Below are 14,890 nucleotides of genomic sequence, written 5' to 3'. Positions count from 1 at the left end.
CTCAAAGAAAAACCATAAAGGCCCAAGGATGTGATATATGTAAAATATGTAAGAGTACTTGGCAACTAGTGGTACACAATAAAGGTTTGTGCCATTCTCGTCCTCTCTCACATACTTCACATTTTGAAACCTAGAAAAGACCTCATCACTCTTCCCATCTAGATGCCTTGCTAGTGAATCAGAGACTCAAGAAGGGCAAGTGCTTTGCTCAACAAATCATAGGCAGCTGGTATGGAAGCCACCCGGCATGAAAAAAAAAATTGTCCCTAGCTAATATTCTTCCTTCTGCAGACCAACCTGGGAGTCAAGCTGTGGAAATTCTGCATGTTTGCATTGGAATGATTTTGTCACAGTCACTATCCTTGTAAAAGTTTTGATAGAGATGTTTGGAGGCATTTTGCCTTAGCAGCCTGGGCTTTGGAACTGGGCTTGCCCTGTAGCAGGTCACTTGCACCTTGATGCCACAGAGGACGGAAACATTTAAAGTTATGGATTGTGTCTCTGCATCCTCTTCCCTTCACACCAGCTAATGTGTTTTTCATTTCTCTTGGCTGGCTCAATTTCCCACATGTTCTCGCAAGCTCTTCCTCTCCAGTCCCCAGGGCTTCCCACAACAAACCTGCGTGCTTTGGCGTCTTAGTAGGAGGGGCTGCTGAAATTCATACCGGATATGCCTTTGGCTGTGTTTATCAGCCCCAGCCCAGGCTCCCTTGGCTGAAGGTGGCTGAAGCAGAGGGCTTTGACTATTCAGGTGGCCCCAGCCTGCCTGCAGCCTATCGCTGAAAGCAACCTGCCCATTCGGCCTGAGAGGATGGAAACTTGCAGTTCTGCCATCTGTTCAGGACCCCCTGAGCAAAGACCTTCCCTTCTACACATCAATTTCCTTATCTGTGAAAACAACAACAACAATAGTATCTTTGTTTTATGTGAACCACTTTGCTTTTCACAATAGTCCCTTTACCGGTGGCTTCCCGTTTAATCTCCGTTACAGCCTGTGAAATAGGGGATACTACGACGGGCCCATAACATGCAGAGCTAGGACAACAGCCCAGGTCTGCACATGCCAAGAGTGAGCAGGAAATTTTGCCCTGTCCATTAGCTGTCTCTTTCATTTAAATGAGGAGGATGGGCTGTGTCTCTATTTTGCCATGTAGAACCTGCTTCATTTCCTTGCCTCCTCTTCTTCACTCCTCTCTTTCCCTCTCTTCCTATGAAAGTAGCTTTGCTCTCTGACAGCCCTGGGGGTAGCTGGGCACACACAGCATATGTGAGAGCCTCACAGAGCAAAGGGCTAATTAGAAGGCATTCACTCTTTAAACTCCCCATCTGAATTCCTGGTTAGAAGAGGCAACAGAAATTTTCCTGCTCTTTTCTGTTCTTTTATTTTTCCTTCATCTGTGTACTTGTGCCTTGCTACCAAGTACTCCTTTTGGACATGGGATGTACACATTTGCTGTGTTTTTGTTTTCTTTCTTTTCCTTTTTTTTTTTTTTTTTTTGGTAGGGAGTCAGGCAGAACAAAAAGCATTTGAAGAATTCAACAGTTCCACAGACATCTAGACTGAACGGGGACCACAGAGAGAACTTGCTTGTCCCATTTAACTGTTGCTTAGGAATGTAAAGAAGTGAGCACTTAGAATCTAGAAAAAATTTTAGGAGAAGTGGTTTCCCAGTGTATCCTGAATGTCCCACTCTGTACTCTACTTTCTCCATCAATCAAAGCCTTCTGTGTATCTCTTGTTGGAATTAACTTCTCTTTTCTAAATGCAAACTCTATCTTGCAACCCATTGACCATACTTCTTTTGAGCACTTCTTCCTTCTCTGTGTCACTGACCTAGTTTTCTTGGATTGTAAATTCTTTTATTGTAAAGACTAATTTTTAATCGTATTTTTTGTGTGTTCACCATTGCAGCTCCCATCATCACCACCTAATAACAATCATAATGATAGCCGCTTCCGTGTATTAAGCGTTACTCTTTGTCAGAGACTATTCAAACAACATCTTATCTAATCTTACATCAGCCTATTGAGACATGTAGTTTTACTTTTAAATAACTTTCCAAGAATTATATAAGTAAGAGGCGGAGCTAGGATTTCCAACTCAGGTTTGTCACATTCTTTAATTCCCAACCTGGTGTTTCCAAGTTCTGTGATATTCTGCCAAGCGCGGCGGGTGAGAGAAAAAGCCCTCCATGAGGAAATTCCACTTTTGTCTTACTAAGATTCGGCACCATCTGAAAACAAAAAAAAACAAAAAAAAAAAACAATTAAAAGGTCATTTCATCCCACCCTCTCATTTCACTGATGAAGATTTTAAGCCAAAGGGGAAAAAGTGAGCCAAACGTAGGTTGCCCAGACGCTGGGTAGCTCAGCATAACACCCAGCCTCAGCCCATTTCCCCTGCTGCCTCCAACCTCATGTTAGGCCTCTCACTTTCCTAAAGAGTTTATAATATGATATGCGGGACAGGAATTGCTCAGTATTGGAAAGCTTAGGCAGGAAGAAGGTGTGGGCAAAAACGTGTATCATGCTGCATGATCACACTGTATAGGACACCAGGGACACCCAGCTTCCCTGAAGTTTTACTTTCCTGAAAAGTTGTGCTTAAATGAGATGCTGGCTTTCCCTTTCCAGTAAGTCAGCCTCCAGTGGGTGAGTCAGGCTGGCTCGTGGCTGGGAGTCTGTGTCATGGCTTTGCCTTTGTGCAGGTTGTCAGTTGATTGTATGTATATGGACTTTAGGATATACAGATGATATATACATATCATCGCTTACTGTTTGGCCTACCATTGACTGTTTATACCAGATAATTCTTTGCCATTGGGCCTGCCTTGTGCATTCTAAGATGTTGTATAGCCTCCCAGGCTTCTACTCACTAGATGCCAGTAGCACCTCTCTTCCCCCAGTTATCACAACTGAAAATGTTTTAAGACATTGCAAAATATCCCTTGGGGGAGAAAGCACCTGTATTCGTCTGTTTTCACACTGCTATAAAGAAATACCTGAGACTGGATAATTTTTAAACAAGAGAGGTTTAATTGATTCACACTTCTGCCTGGCTGGGGAAGCCTCAGGAAATTTATAATAATGGTGGAAGGCAAAGGGGAAGCAAGGAACTTTCTTCACAAGGTGGCAGGAGAGAGAGAGAGAGTGAAGAGGGAAGCACCAGGCACTTATCAAACAACCATATCTCCTGAGAACTCACGCACTATCACAAAAGCATTATAGAGGAAACCGCCCCCATGATCCAATCACCTCCCACCAGGTCCCTCCCTCCTTTGACATGTGGGTATTACAATTCGGATTACAATTCGAGATGAGATTTGGATGAAGATACAGTCAAACCATATCAGGACCTCTGGTTGATTTGGTCTCATCTTCCTCTGAGTACTTTGGTGAGGAAGGAAATGCTAATTGGTGAAGAGAGCAAATATCCAAAACTCCAGCTAGAATCTTTATTCTAAGGATGCTGTGTCTGGGATTTCAAAATATTTGTATGGTTTCCATCTATTGCATCCCTGCATGCCTGCTATGCATCCAACAGCAGCTAAGTGTTTTAACTCAATTTTTCCACACAAGAATCCTGCAGGACAGCTATCATTGTTTCCATATGTATTCATTGGGGTTCTCCAGAGAAACAAAACCAATAGGATGTGTGTGTGTGTGCACACGTGTGTGTGTTTTAAAAGAGATTTATTATAAAGAATCGGCTTATGCGATTATGGAAGCTGACAAGTCCCAAGATCAGCAGTTTGCAAGCTGGAGACCCAGAAAAACTGATAATGTACTACAAGTCCAAAAATTGGCAGACTTGAGACCCAGAAAGAGCCAATGTTTTAGTTTAAGTCTGACAGTAAAAAGAAACCAATGTTCCAGCTCAAAGGCAGTCAAGCATGGGAATTTTCTATTATTGGGAGGAAGGTCAGCCTTTTTTTCCTATTCAGGTCTTCAATGGACTGGACAGGAACCACCCAAATTAGGGAGGGCAATCTGCTTTACTTAGTCTCCCAAATCTAATGTTAATCTCATCCAGAAATACCAGCACACACAACCTTAGAATAATGTCTGACCAAATGTCTGGGCACCCAATAGAACAGTCAAGTTGATGCATAAAATTAACCATCACTTGGCTGGGCACTGTGGCTCACATCTGTTATCCCAGCACTTTGGGTGGGTGGATCACCTGAGGTTGCTTAGGAATGTAAAGAGGTGAGCACTTAGAATCTAGAAAAAATTTTAGGAGAAGTGGTTTCCCAATGTATCCTAAATGTCCCACTCTGTACTCTACTTTCTCCATCAATCAAAGCCTTCTCTGTAAATTCTTTTATTGTAAAGACCAATTTTTAATCTTATTTTTTGTGTGTTCACCATTGCAGCTCCCACCATCACCACCTAATAATAATTATAATGATAGTCGCTTCCATGTATTAATAAGCATTACTCTTTGTCAGAGACTATTCAAACAACATCTTATCTAACCTTATATCAGCCTATTGAGACATGTAGTTTTACTTTTAAATAACTTTTCAAGAATTATATAAGTAAGAGGAGTTCAAGACCAGCCTGGCCAACATGGCTAAACCCTGTCTCTACTAAAAGTACAAAAATTAGCTGGCCATGGTGGCAGGTGCCTGTAATCACAGCTACTCAGGAGGCTGAGGCAAGAGAATAGCTTCAACTCGGGAGCCGGAGGTTGCAGTGAGCCGAGATCGCACCATTGCACTCCAGCCTGGGTGACAAGAGCAAGACTCCGTCTCAAAAACAACAACAACAACAAAAATAAAGCATCACTCTGTGGTTAAGCTGGGTGTCAGTGCATCTTATGGAAAGAGTCACAAAGCTAGAAAGCAGCAGACAGAAATGTCAAGACCAGGTTTGTGCTCTTAACCTCTATATGAGCTTCTCAACCCAGTAGATTCGTGCTGGATGTGTGCTGTACTCTCTTGAGTGCATGGGGAAATAATAGAGCTTGAGAGCCACTGCTCTGTGCACTGCCGTTCATTGGTTGACTATCTCAGAATCACTGATTATCAGGGTGAGAAGAGACCATCAGGATAATCTAACCCAGTGAAACATTAATCTGATGATCACACAAATAAATGAGTAGTGTGCCTATAGTGAGTACTCTGATGGAATGGTGCATATGATTGGGAAATAGACCTGATCTGGGTCAGGAGAGGCTTGCTGAATGATTGAATGGGTAGGGGTTACATGGGTAGAGAAAGTAGGAAGGCATTTGAGGCAGAGAGAACCCTAGGGTAACAGGGAGAGGGCAACTTGACCCAGCTGGCTCTGCAGACTGGGTTCTTCAGGTTGCTGCAAACACACCTCAGACAGGCATACTGGATGTAGGGTCTTGGAAGTCCTATAGAGTTGGGGTTGAGAGTGAGGAAGGGTGACTGTAATAAAATCACAGAAACCCATCCAATCCCACCTCTCATTTTAAAGGAGAGGAAACAGACCCAGAGAAGTTACTTATCCCAGAACACACAACTAAGGGATTGCAAAGGTAGTGTGAAAACTTAGATCTCTTGCCTCTGTCTCAGTTATGTTCCCAGGTACCATGGTACCTCGCCACATTGCCTGGAATCGCCTGACCCTCCCTTTACCCCACAAGGAGTCCCCAGCTCTTGGAGCTTCAGAGTTCTTGTCCAAGTCTCACACAATCCCCTAAAGAGTGGTGAAAATACTCTCCAAAGTCGCTGAACCCTGAGCACAGGACCACACCCCAGGAACTGCCACATAAGAAAGGGGGGAATCTATGCATGGACTCAAAGTATTGAATCAGCAGCTGGAAATACTAAAGTTACTCATGACCCATAGAAGCACAAGTTACAAAATGGTAGTCTGCAGGCTGGATCTAACCCACAGATGTGTTTTGTTTGGCCACACAATCTATTGAAATGTGTTTAAAATTTATTGCCACCATTAAAAACTTAGATTTCATATTTTTAAAAAAGTTCTAGCCTGCATTCCTACCTGACAACAATTCCCTGGAGCTGCTGCCTTCCCCTCCTCACATTCCTCAGGTGCCCACCTGCTTACTCTGTTCCCAACCCCAACTCCTGAGTAGCAGGTGGTGTCTGCAGCCCAGGGCTTTGAAGACATGCAGCACAGTGTGCCTGCCCTGCCCTGCCTCATGACAGCTTTTCAACAAGCTGCTAACAGTGACCTTGGGATGGCCTCTCGAGTCTGCAGGCCAGCTAACCCCAGTCCCGTCAGCTGCTGCTCCCTTGATAGGGCTGTGGTCTCCTCCTGTCCTGTCACCCTCTTTCTAGACTGTGTCCCTCTGAAAGGGATGCATTCAGATTCAAGCAATGTGCTCCCCCAGTGGGCTGACCTAGGTGGAAAAGTTAAAGCAAGTCATTTTATATTTATACACCACTCAATTTCAACTTGGCAATCAGAGCAGCACACACCATGTCAACCCAAATCGAAAGAGGCCTCATAACATACAAAGTTGATTCTCTCTTATGATTCTAGCAAAGTAGAATAAACTCCCAGGAGAAAGCATCAAATCATTTCCTGAGACTATATACAAGCAGATCTCTAACAATGTGGGAGGAATGACAAGCATCTTGAAAAAAAAATTTCTGTTTGTAAGTATAAACAGAGACAGGACTCTAAGGAAAATACTTGTAAAAGTCCTTGTTAAATGACAGCAATCTAACTGGTGTATGAAGTTACTGCTGGTTCTCTCTGCTACCAGAATGAACTCAGATGAACTGTTTTAATTGTTTCGCCCTTTGAGGTTAAAATTGTACAGGTAGAAAGCAAGAAAACTAATGGCATTATAGAAACAAATGCTGGCCTGGGGATCTGGTACCCTGGAGTTTTCCTTCAATCTGCCTCTGACTATTAGGAGCTCATGGGTGGGTCACCTGACACTGTGGGCCTCAGTTTTCTCATTGTGCAATGAGATTGTTGAATCAGATTAGAGATTCCACAAATGAGAGCAGTGCATCCAAGACATAAGACACTTTTGCATAACTTTTTCTAGAGATCCCCTGACCCATTAATCATGTAATTAATGGTCCTCATTAAAATTACTTCAATTCTAGCATAATGTTTTAGTTCGGTCCAAGCGGAAACATTTACAAGCCCACAGGTATGATGTGTTAACTATTATTTAAGTACATATTAAAATATTCAGGAATTACAATTAAAAATAGCATTTGTCCGTGTACCACCTAATGAATATGCAATAAATGTTGAATGGATGAATAACAACTACTGCTGAGGTCAGTCATGTGTGCCATACACAGACACAAAAAAGATAATCAAAGATGCTTTGTGGTAGAGATGTTTTTTGAATGAGGCCTTGGGGTCAGATAAAATTTCAACAGCACAGGAGACTATACTGTTACAGAGTTAAACACACAGGGGCTCTGGAGTCCAGCATCTGATTGGGTTTGAAATTCTAACACCCTTCATGTACAAGGTGTGCCTCTGTGCAAAATTCTTAACTTCTCTACACCTCACATTTCTCATCTGTAAGGTAGGGATAATGACGGTACCTACCTCAAGGACTATATGTGAGCATTAAGTGAGAGAAAGCACATAAAGCACTTAGCAGAGACCCTCAGTAATTAAGCCTTGGTCACATCGTTGTCGTCGTCGTCATCATCATCATCATCATCATCATCATCATCATCATCATAGCAATCGTCATCATACCAATCATCATTGTCGAGGACAGTGGAGAGGACATTCCACAGGCAGGGACTTGAGGAGTGGAGCACCCAGGAGGCAGCCAGTTTGCCTACGATTTCCACAGGACCAACTCACCTGAGCTATTCTCAGCTAAAGTTTCCAATTCTGCTAACAGACTTCAGTGACTTCTGCGGAGTGTTGCAGCAGGAATGATCAGCCCCTTGCCCTCATCGGCAGGCTCTGTTCTGATTGGCTGCATTAACCCATACTGCCCAGTGGTCTGGCTGTGCATTTCCTCCTCCAACAGTGGGGGTGCTCACTCTGGAACCCAGCCTCCAGAATGCATCAGTGGAGAACCCCCACATCTACAGACCCTGGAAGCAGATCCTCCTTGTGGCTGCATTTCTCTTGAAGAGAGCTCATAAGGACACCCAGCAGCCGCAGTGCCAATCAACCTCAACGATGGGGTCAGGGTGCAGGAAGAGCCACAGAATTGCCAGAGGCTGTTGCTGAACTTTTGCTCCTAGATGGGGCCAGTTAGTATTGCACATCTCTGCAGCAGGCATCTCTTGGTGCCATGAGTCCTGGTGGGCCTTATTGATTCCTTATCCATTTCTTATCACCCCATGTGAATCAGATTCAGTTGCTTCATATTTTCTTCACTACACTTATCACTGCCCGATATTATATTACAGTTGTGAGTTTTGCACCTCTTATATTAAGACAGTGTGTGCCACATAGTAAGCACTTAGTATTTGCTGAAAGTTGTAAAAGTGCATCAATGAGTATCCCACAGTGCCAGGCACATAATAGATATTTTACAACATAAATTGTTGTAAAATAGCATTTGCCTCTCTGTCCAGGAAACAGGGATGAGGGTGGTATAAATGGGGAGCATTTTGTTCAGGGATGCTTTTCTGGATGTCGCATTTGAGCTAGCCTTAAAAGATGGAGTAAAAGATGGATGAAGGCTTAGTAGTCGGGCATTCCAAACAAAAATGACAGGTGTTTAGACATGGAAAGCATTGGGGACATTTGAGAAATTGGGAATAGCTCAGTTTGGCTGGCAGACTGGAAATATAAAGAGGAATTCCAAGAATCTACACCTGGAGAAGCTTCCCCAGTATTATAAAGGGTCTCAAAGGCCATGCCAAAGAGCAGGGGCCTGGCTCCCTCAAGCAGTGGAAAGTCAATGGTGGTTTTTAAGGAGGTGAGTAATGTGGGCTGACCGATGCTTTAAGAAGATTAATACGGCAATGTCTTGAAGAGCGGTTTTGAGGTGGAAGGGAGACAGAAAACAAAGATCTGAAGCCAAAAACATGGATAAAGTATAAATAAGGCTCAGTGTAACACCAGATGTTGATTTAACACATAAGCAGGGAAGAGGAGAGTCAGAGATGAAATTGAAGAGACTGCATGCTGACTGAAAGAAGGATGGTGCTGCTGCAGCCTGAGGAGAGAAGACGGAAGGAGGAGCAGAGGGGCTTGGGGGTATGGAAAGGAGAAGAGTGCAGTCTCATCTTGTCATGACCCACATTCCCCATTTGGTGAATGCTTGTAGGCATAAAAGCACCAAAGTCTCACTGACTGTTGGAAACAAAGACCAAAACTCCAAATGTAGATAAGGAATGGACAAATTTCGAGAGTCACCTCCATGGAAGAAGACTACCTAGGCCTTGGGATCAACATAGTTTCTAGAATTGGGTAAATCTAATCCAAGCTCTTCCTCTTCTTATGTGTATGACCTTGGGCAACTCTCTTAACTCAACCAAGACCCTGCTTTCTCATCTGTAAAATGAGAATGATAATAAATCTACCTTATAGAGTTTTATTGAGAATTAACATATGAATGGTATTTTGTACTGGTAAAATACTCAATATGCATCAACAATTATTAATATTATCTTATTTTTATTTGAGGCAGAGGCTGCAAATACAAATGCCTTTATAGGCCAACTGGAGAGAAATGAATTAAGCTAATTCTCCACCTAAAAGGAACATGGCTATTCACCTTCAGCAAATTACTCCACTTGGGAGTTTTGATGAGGTTGTCACACTGTGCAATTTTTTTAAGAGAAGTTGGAAATCTGAACTTTGGAGGGATAAAATTTTCCATTTTAAAATGTTTACTCTAAATTTAAATTACAAGATAATATTGTGGCATCCAACAGTGTATGAACTGAACAAAATGTGTGTGGGGCTGGTATAGCCCATGGGCTGCCATCTGTGAAATCTGATTTAAGACAGGCTTCCAGCTTGATGCAGAGATCCTGGGAGCCCTTTTGGAAGATAAAGCTGCCCCTTTATTCTCCTGAGATATTAGGCTCCAATATCTCTACATGTCAAACAACAGGCATGCAGTGGATGACCCGATGCCCTCTAGGCCTGAGGTTCTGAGATCGCTAGTGTCCGAGGATGTCCAGTCTGGCCTTGATGGCATGAAGAGATCAGTTGGGGAAGGCTTGAGGGTTGAGTGAGACGGCCAGGAAGGCCAGGCCTGGTGGCAGCCTCGTATACTGCAGCAGGGAGAAGCCTGTAGGTGTTTATCCGCTGTGGATAAAGACAGGAGAAGTGTTGAGGCTAGCTAGAGATGAGAAGCAGGGTATCTGACCTGACTAGTTAAAAACTTTACTAAGAACTGCAGCTGAATCAAATCAAATCTGAATATGAGTGTGTGTGTGTGGGGGTGTGTGTGTGTGTGTGTGTGTGTGTGTACAACCCACCTGAGCTGGGGCGATAGAGGAGAACGGGCATGAGTGTGTATCTGCTTTTTCTGCTTGCTTTTCTCAAGTTTGTTCCTATGTGACAGAACGTTCTAACCTCTTGTACTCACAAAGCTACAGCTGATATTTCCAGAAACCTTCATAGCACCACTTCCACCACACCCCTCCTTGCACCTGAACCCTTACCCCCAGGTTTTCAGGGTCTGAATCTGCAGCCAGGCTTCTGGGTTCTAGAACCCAGAGTGGAGATGTAGAGAATCCTACAAACAAGCCTGAGTGTTAGAGCCTCAAGCAGGCTCAGACTCTCCTGCCAAAGGATGGCTGCTATTCCAGCGCCTGCATTGCAAAGATGGGCAGGTCAATGCATGCCCAGCGGGGACAAAAGAAACACTGCCATTGTCCCAGCTGATTGATGCTAAGAAGGCAAGATCATTTTTCAGCAAAGTGCCTGGTTAACCCAAAGTGAAAGTTTGGTTTCCTCTACCTTACTGGAATATTTGACTTTGAATCCATGTTTACTTTCTACCTCTGGGTAGATGTATCCTGTGACTCTGTGACAAATGATATTTACAAAAAGAGGTTTTCAAGATATTTTTAGCAACGGAACTCTTTCTTTAAAATGATATATTACACTAAACCCAATATATGAAATATGTTTTGTAATTGAGTGATTAACATATTCTTTAGTCAATTTGAATCTTTATTCTTGGTGGTAAAGACTTCGTTATTTTCAAGATCTTACAAGGGCCTAACACGAAACTTTAGGATTCTTTGGAGTATGTTGTAAAAACCACTGATACAGTCCTCACTTTCTGAGGTATTGCGGTTCTAAGTGAGGAGAAGTCATACCTCTCATCTTTAACAATGTGAAATGAAGATGACAGAAGGGAATCACAGCATTTCATGGCATTTTACTGATAACATTTGAATAGGAGGTAAGCAACTTTGTGTGTTGGAAAGAGAAAGAATCATGCAGAAAAAAAAAAAGTCAGGGCCCTGTGTTCTAGTTCTGGCTATAGAGAGTGTTGGCTCTAATCGTTTGAGAATTGGCACTCAACATGTGCCACTGGAGAAGGCGCTTCTAGTCTGTGGATGCAGATTCTCCATCTGTAGGCATCATCTCACCTGAATGTCTAGGCTACTGCTCAATGTGTTGGCCCAAAATGCTGTACTATCACAAAACTGTACAGGAACATTCAGTGTGCCACAAAATAGACGGATCCCCTCTATACACCCAAATTTATGTATTGATACTAAGTTGTACAGAGTGATTCCATACAAAACAATGGAAATGAACTGTTGGAAGGTTTCTAGTGGTTACATGAAGTACAGAAGAGTAGCAAATGTGGCCACAGTTACAAGTGCCAGCCTGGAGCCAGCCCTAGATTTTAGTCCTGACTGTATCAACTACTGGCTGTGTGATCCCAGGCAAGCCACTTACCTTCTTGCCTTCTCCATAATAAAATGGAAACAGCATGGCACCAACCTCCCAGTTTGGTAGGTTAGCTGATTTACACGGCAACATGGGGAAGCCCTCAGGCTTTGACTGTGCCCAGACCTGGATTCAAATTCCTTTTCTTTCAAAAATAAGCAAAGTACTTTGTAAACGTCAATTTTCTCATTTGTCAAATAAGGATAATTATTAAATCAAATAATATTTGTAAGAAACTTTAGTTAGAACTGTACTTGTGATATAGTGAACACCCCCCCACCCCCCACCCCACCCCCTGCCAAAAAAAATGATGTGGCCAAGTGTAAAGAAACTTCGAAGGAAATAGTGCCAGCTATAGATGAAGAAGAGCCCAGCTCGAGAATGAGGACTCAGCTTTCACTCTGGCTATGCCCCACATCCTGGGTGACATCCAGGAGTGCTCTTATGTTTCTGAGCCAAAGTCTCTCCATCTGTACAAGAAAGATGTTGCACTCCACAATCAGATTCGGACTCTTGCCTTCCAGTTACAGCCTATGGAGGGATGTGGGAATCAGTGTCAAGCACCACAACTCAAATGTCTTTAGGATCAGACATCCGGCATCATCAGAGTAGTATGACCATCTTGAGTTGTATTTTTCTCAAGACAGTTACAAAACTGACCTAGTAAATATGAAAGAATATTCTTCATATCCACAAAAAAATGTGATCACTCCCATTTTTCTTGAACCACTGACAGCCTCAAATTTGGAGACACTATCAGGAGAGGGGGGACTCTGATGTAAATGGGGCACTTAAGCCCCATCTGAAGATGGCATCTGTATTCAGCAATAGTTTATTGTTGCCAAAACAGGATGAAGGCCCAGTGCTACTAAATATCACAGATTTTCAAGAAAAGATGGAAATCAGATTTCTGTGTGTGTGAAATCTTGGGATCATTAAGAGACAGCAAATAATTCAAAATATTTTAAAGTTCATGGGGAGCAATTTGCCATTTCAGGTATGACCAGTTCATGGGAGCATTTTGCCATTTCAGATATGAGCAGTTCCTAAAACATATCACCAGAGTTGCATGATGGGGTCCAATGTTCCCTACCTCCACCCCCCAAAAAGGAGGATCCACAGGCAAGTCCTTAGACCAAAGAGAATGCAGGATATTCATTCCAGAACATACATGCTCACCACAATTGGTAGGACCAGAGTGAGTATCTGACCCACAAACAGCTCTCCATGGCCACTGTTTTCAAACTTTAAGATCCGTAGAAATCACTTGGGAATAAAATCATCTGGGGAGTTTGGGTAAGATGTCTCAGGAGCCACCCACAGGAATTCTGCTCCATCAAGTCTGAAGGGGGCCTCAGGAATCTGCCCAGATGGTTTCTCAGCCTCCCTTGGGGAAACTTATCTCAGGTCTAACCAGGGGCCAATGACTGTAGAAGTTCTGCCCAATGTGGAGACTCAGTGCTGGAGGGTGATCAGCTGAACCAATTGCTGCACTGAAGGGGAACAGACTGAAGAGTGCTGATTTGCCTCTTCTGGGGAGCATGGACAGAGACACACTCGTGTTACTCACTTACTAGAAGTTTATTTTAAAAATTCACAGAGAAGTAAGGAAACCATCTGAGCTGCAGAAACCATCCGAGCTGCAGAGTCAAACCCCATGGAGTCCACGATATTGTTCCACCACTGGAATGTTTTTCACTCTTGTCTAATCTGTCCATAAGCCTTGGACTTCTGTGTTTCTGCCTCTTCTGATTATGAGCACTATTCTTATGCCTTACCCTATCTTACTGCTCTCCAAGAGAAAAGGTCTGATTGGTTCAGCCAATCACCTGCCAGAGCACAGTGTTCCTATGGACAGAGCATCAACACCTCAGAGGCTGCTGACCAGCCCATAGCTAGTAGGCTTTGGGTCAAGTTATTCTGTATTGTATCAGCTGTGGCCAGGATTCCAAGGTCAGGTGATGCTAAACATCCCAAGCTGTGGGTCAGGAATCTCGCAGAGAAAGGCTAGAGGATGGTAGACTCCTGGCATGGCCAACTGCTACGATATCAGGGTGAAGAAAGGTAACCAAAGTAGCCAAAGAGAAAGAAGGCCCATGAATATGAAGAGACAAATGTCCCAATAGGAGCATGATACTTTGGCTGGTGACAGATGCTAGACATGGAGAACCGACCAGCCTAGTGGGTGAGTCTGCAGGTCCTAGTTCTTATCCCAGCTCCACCATTCTCTGGCTGTGTGACCTTGGGTAAATTACTCAGCCTCTCTGAACTTGAGCTTCCCAGTCTTTCAATAAAAATGATTATAATGTCTCACAAAGGGGTTTTGAGAGTTAAATGAAATACTGAGTATAAAGCCTTTAGCACAAAGCCTGGAGTAAAATAAAAGACAATATTTAGTTTAAAAGAGAAAAAAAGAAACCTACAGAGAGTTTCTTTTCTCAGAATACATCCTCGGAGAAGAACAGAACAACATTGCAAGAGGAAACCCAAATTCTGCGGAAACATGAACTATTGTTGTTATTCTCCAAGTACATAAAGTAGATGTGGATTAAAGGTGGCATTTGGGGTGTTGGAGGCTGGAAGGAAAAAGAGCATGAGATCAGTAGGAAACTTGGACATGTGTCCCCACTCTGTCACTTCTGTAACTAACTGTGTAAGCAGCCAAAAACAGGGCCCTTCCTATGCCTGGGCTTCACTTTCCCCATTTATAAAATGAGGGGGTTGGACCATCTGACCTCAGAGGGCATGTCTATCTCTGAAGCTCCAGAATCTCATAAGGATCAAGAATGGCAGAAGAAGAAGAATCAAAGATTTAGTAACTGACTCCAGATTCTAGAAGGGCTGGGTTTTTTTGCTTTGTTTTGTTTGGGGTAAATGCAATCTGAAAGGTAAATTTAGCCTGGAAAATCAGTCAGATTTGCTGGGATAAGGAGGTTCAGGTGGGACCCAAGGATGGTCTTCAAGAACATGGAGGGGATGTGCATCTGGAAGCAGGGTTAAGCTGGTTCTGTGTGATCTGAGGTTGCAAGGCAGACCCCACCCCATTTCAGAGATGACCAATCTGACAAGTAGAGGAGTCTTC

At 43.3% G+C, this 14,890-nt stretch overlaps 1 protein-coding gene across 4 annotated transcripts in view; it reads right to left on the bottom strand.

Annotated features, from left to right (window-relative positions):
* The window catches only part of SH3TC2 (SH3 domain and tetratricopeptide repeats 2), a 209,878-nt gene that overhangs the window by 3,101 nt on the left and 191,887 nt on the right, over positions 1-14,890 (bottom strand). For 2 of the 4 annotated variants that reach the window (XM_063643223.1, XM_063643224.1), the window contains exon 18: positions 2,132-2,234. In XM_063643223.1, coding sequence (XP_063499293.1) covers positions 2,132-2,234 — 103 coding nt within the window. Of the gene's footprint in view, positions 1-2,131; positions 2,235-14,890 lie in introns of those variants that run through there. The other 2 variants (XR_010121865.1, XR_010121863.1) reach the window with 2 other exon arrangements.

This window comes from Symphalangus syndactylus, chromosome 7 (assembly GCF_028878055.3).
Source record: "Symphalangus syndactylus isolate Jambi chromosome 7, NHGRI_mSymSyn1-v2.1_pri, whole genome shotgun sequence".
Classification (NCBI taxonomy): domain Eukaryota; kingdom Metazoa; phylum Chordata; class Mammalia; order Primates; family Hylobatidae; genus Symphalangus; species Symphalangus syndactylus.
Note: the sequence above shows the minus strand (reverse complement) of the source record. Positions and strands in the feature narration are given on the sequence as shown.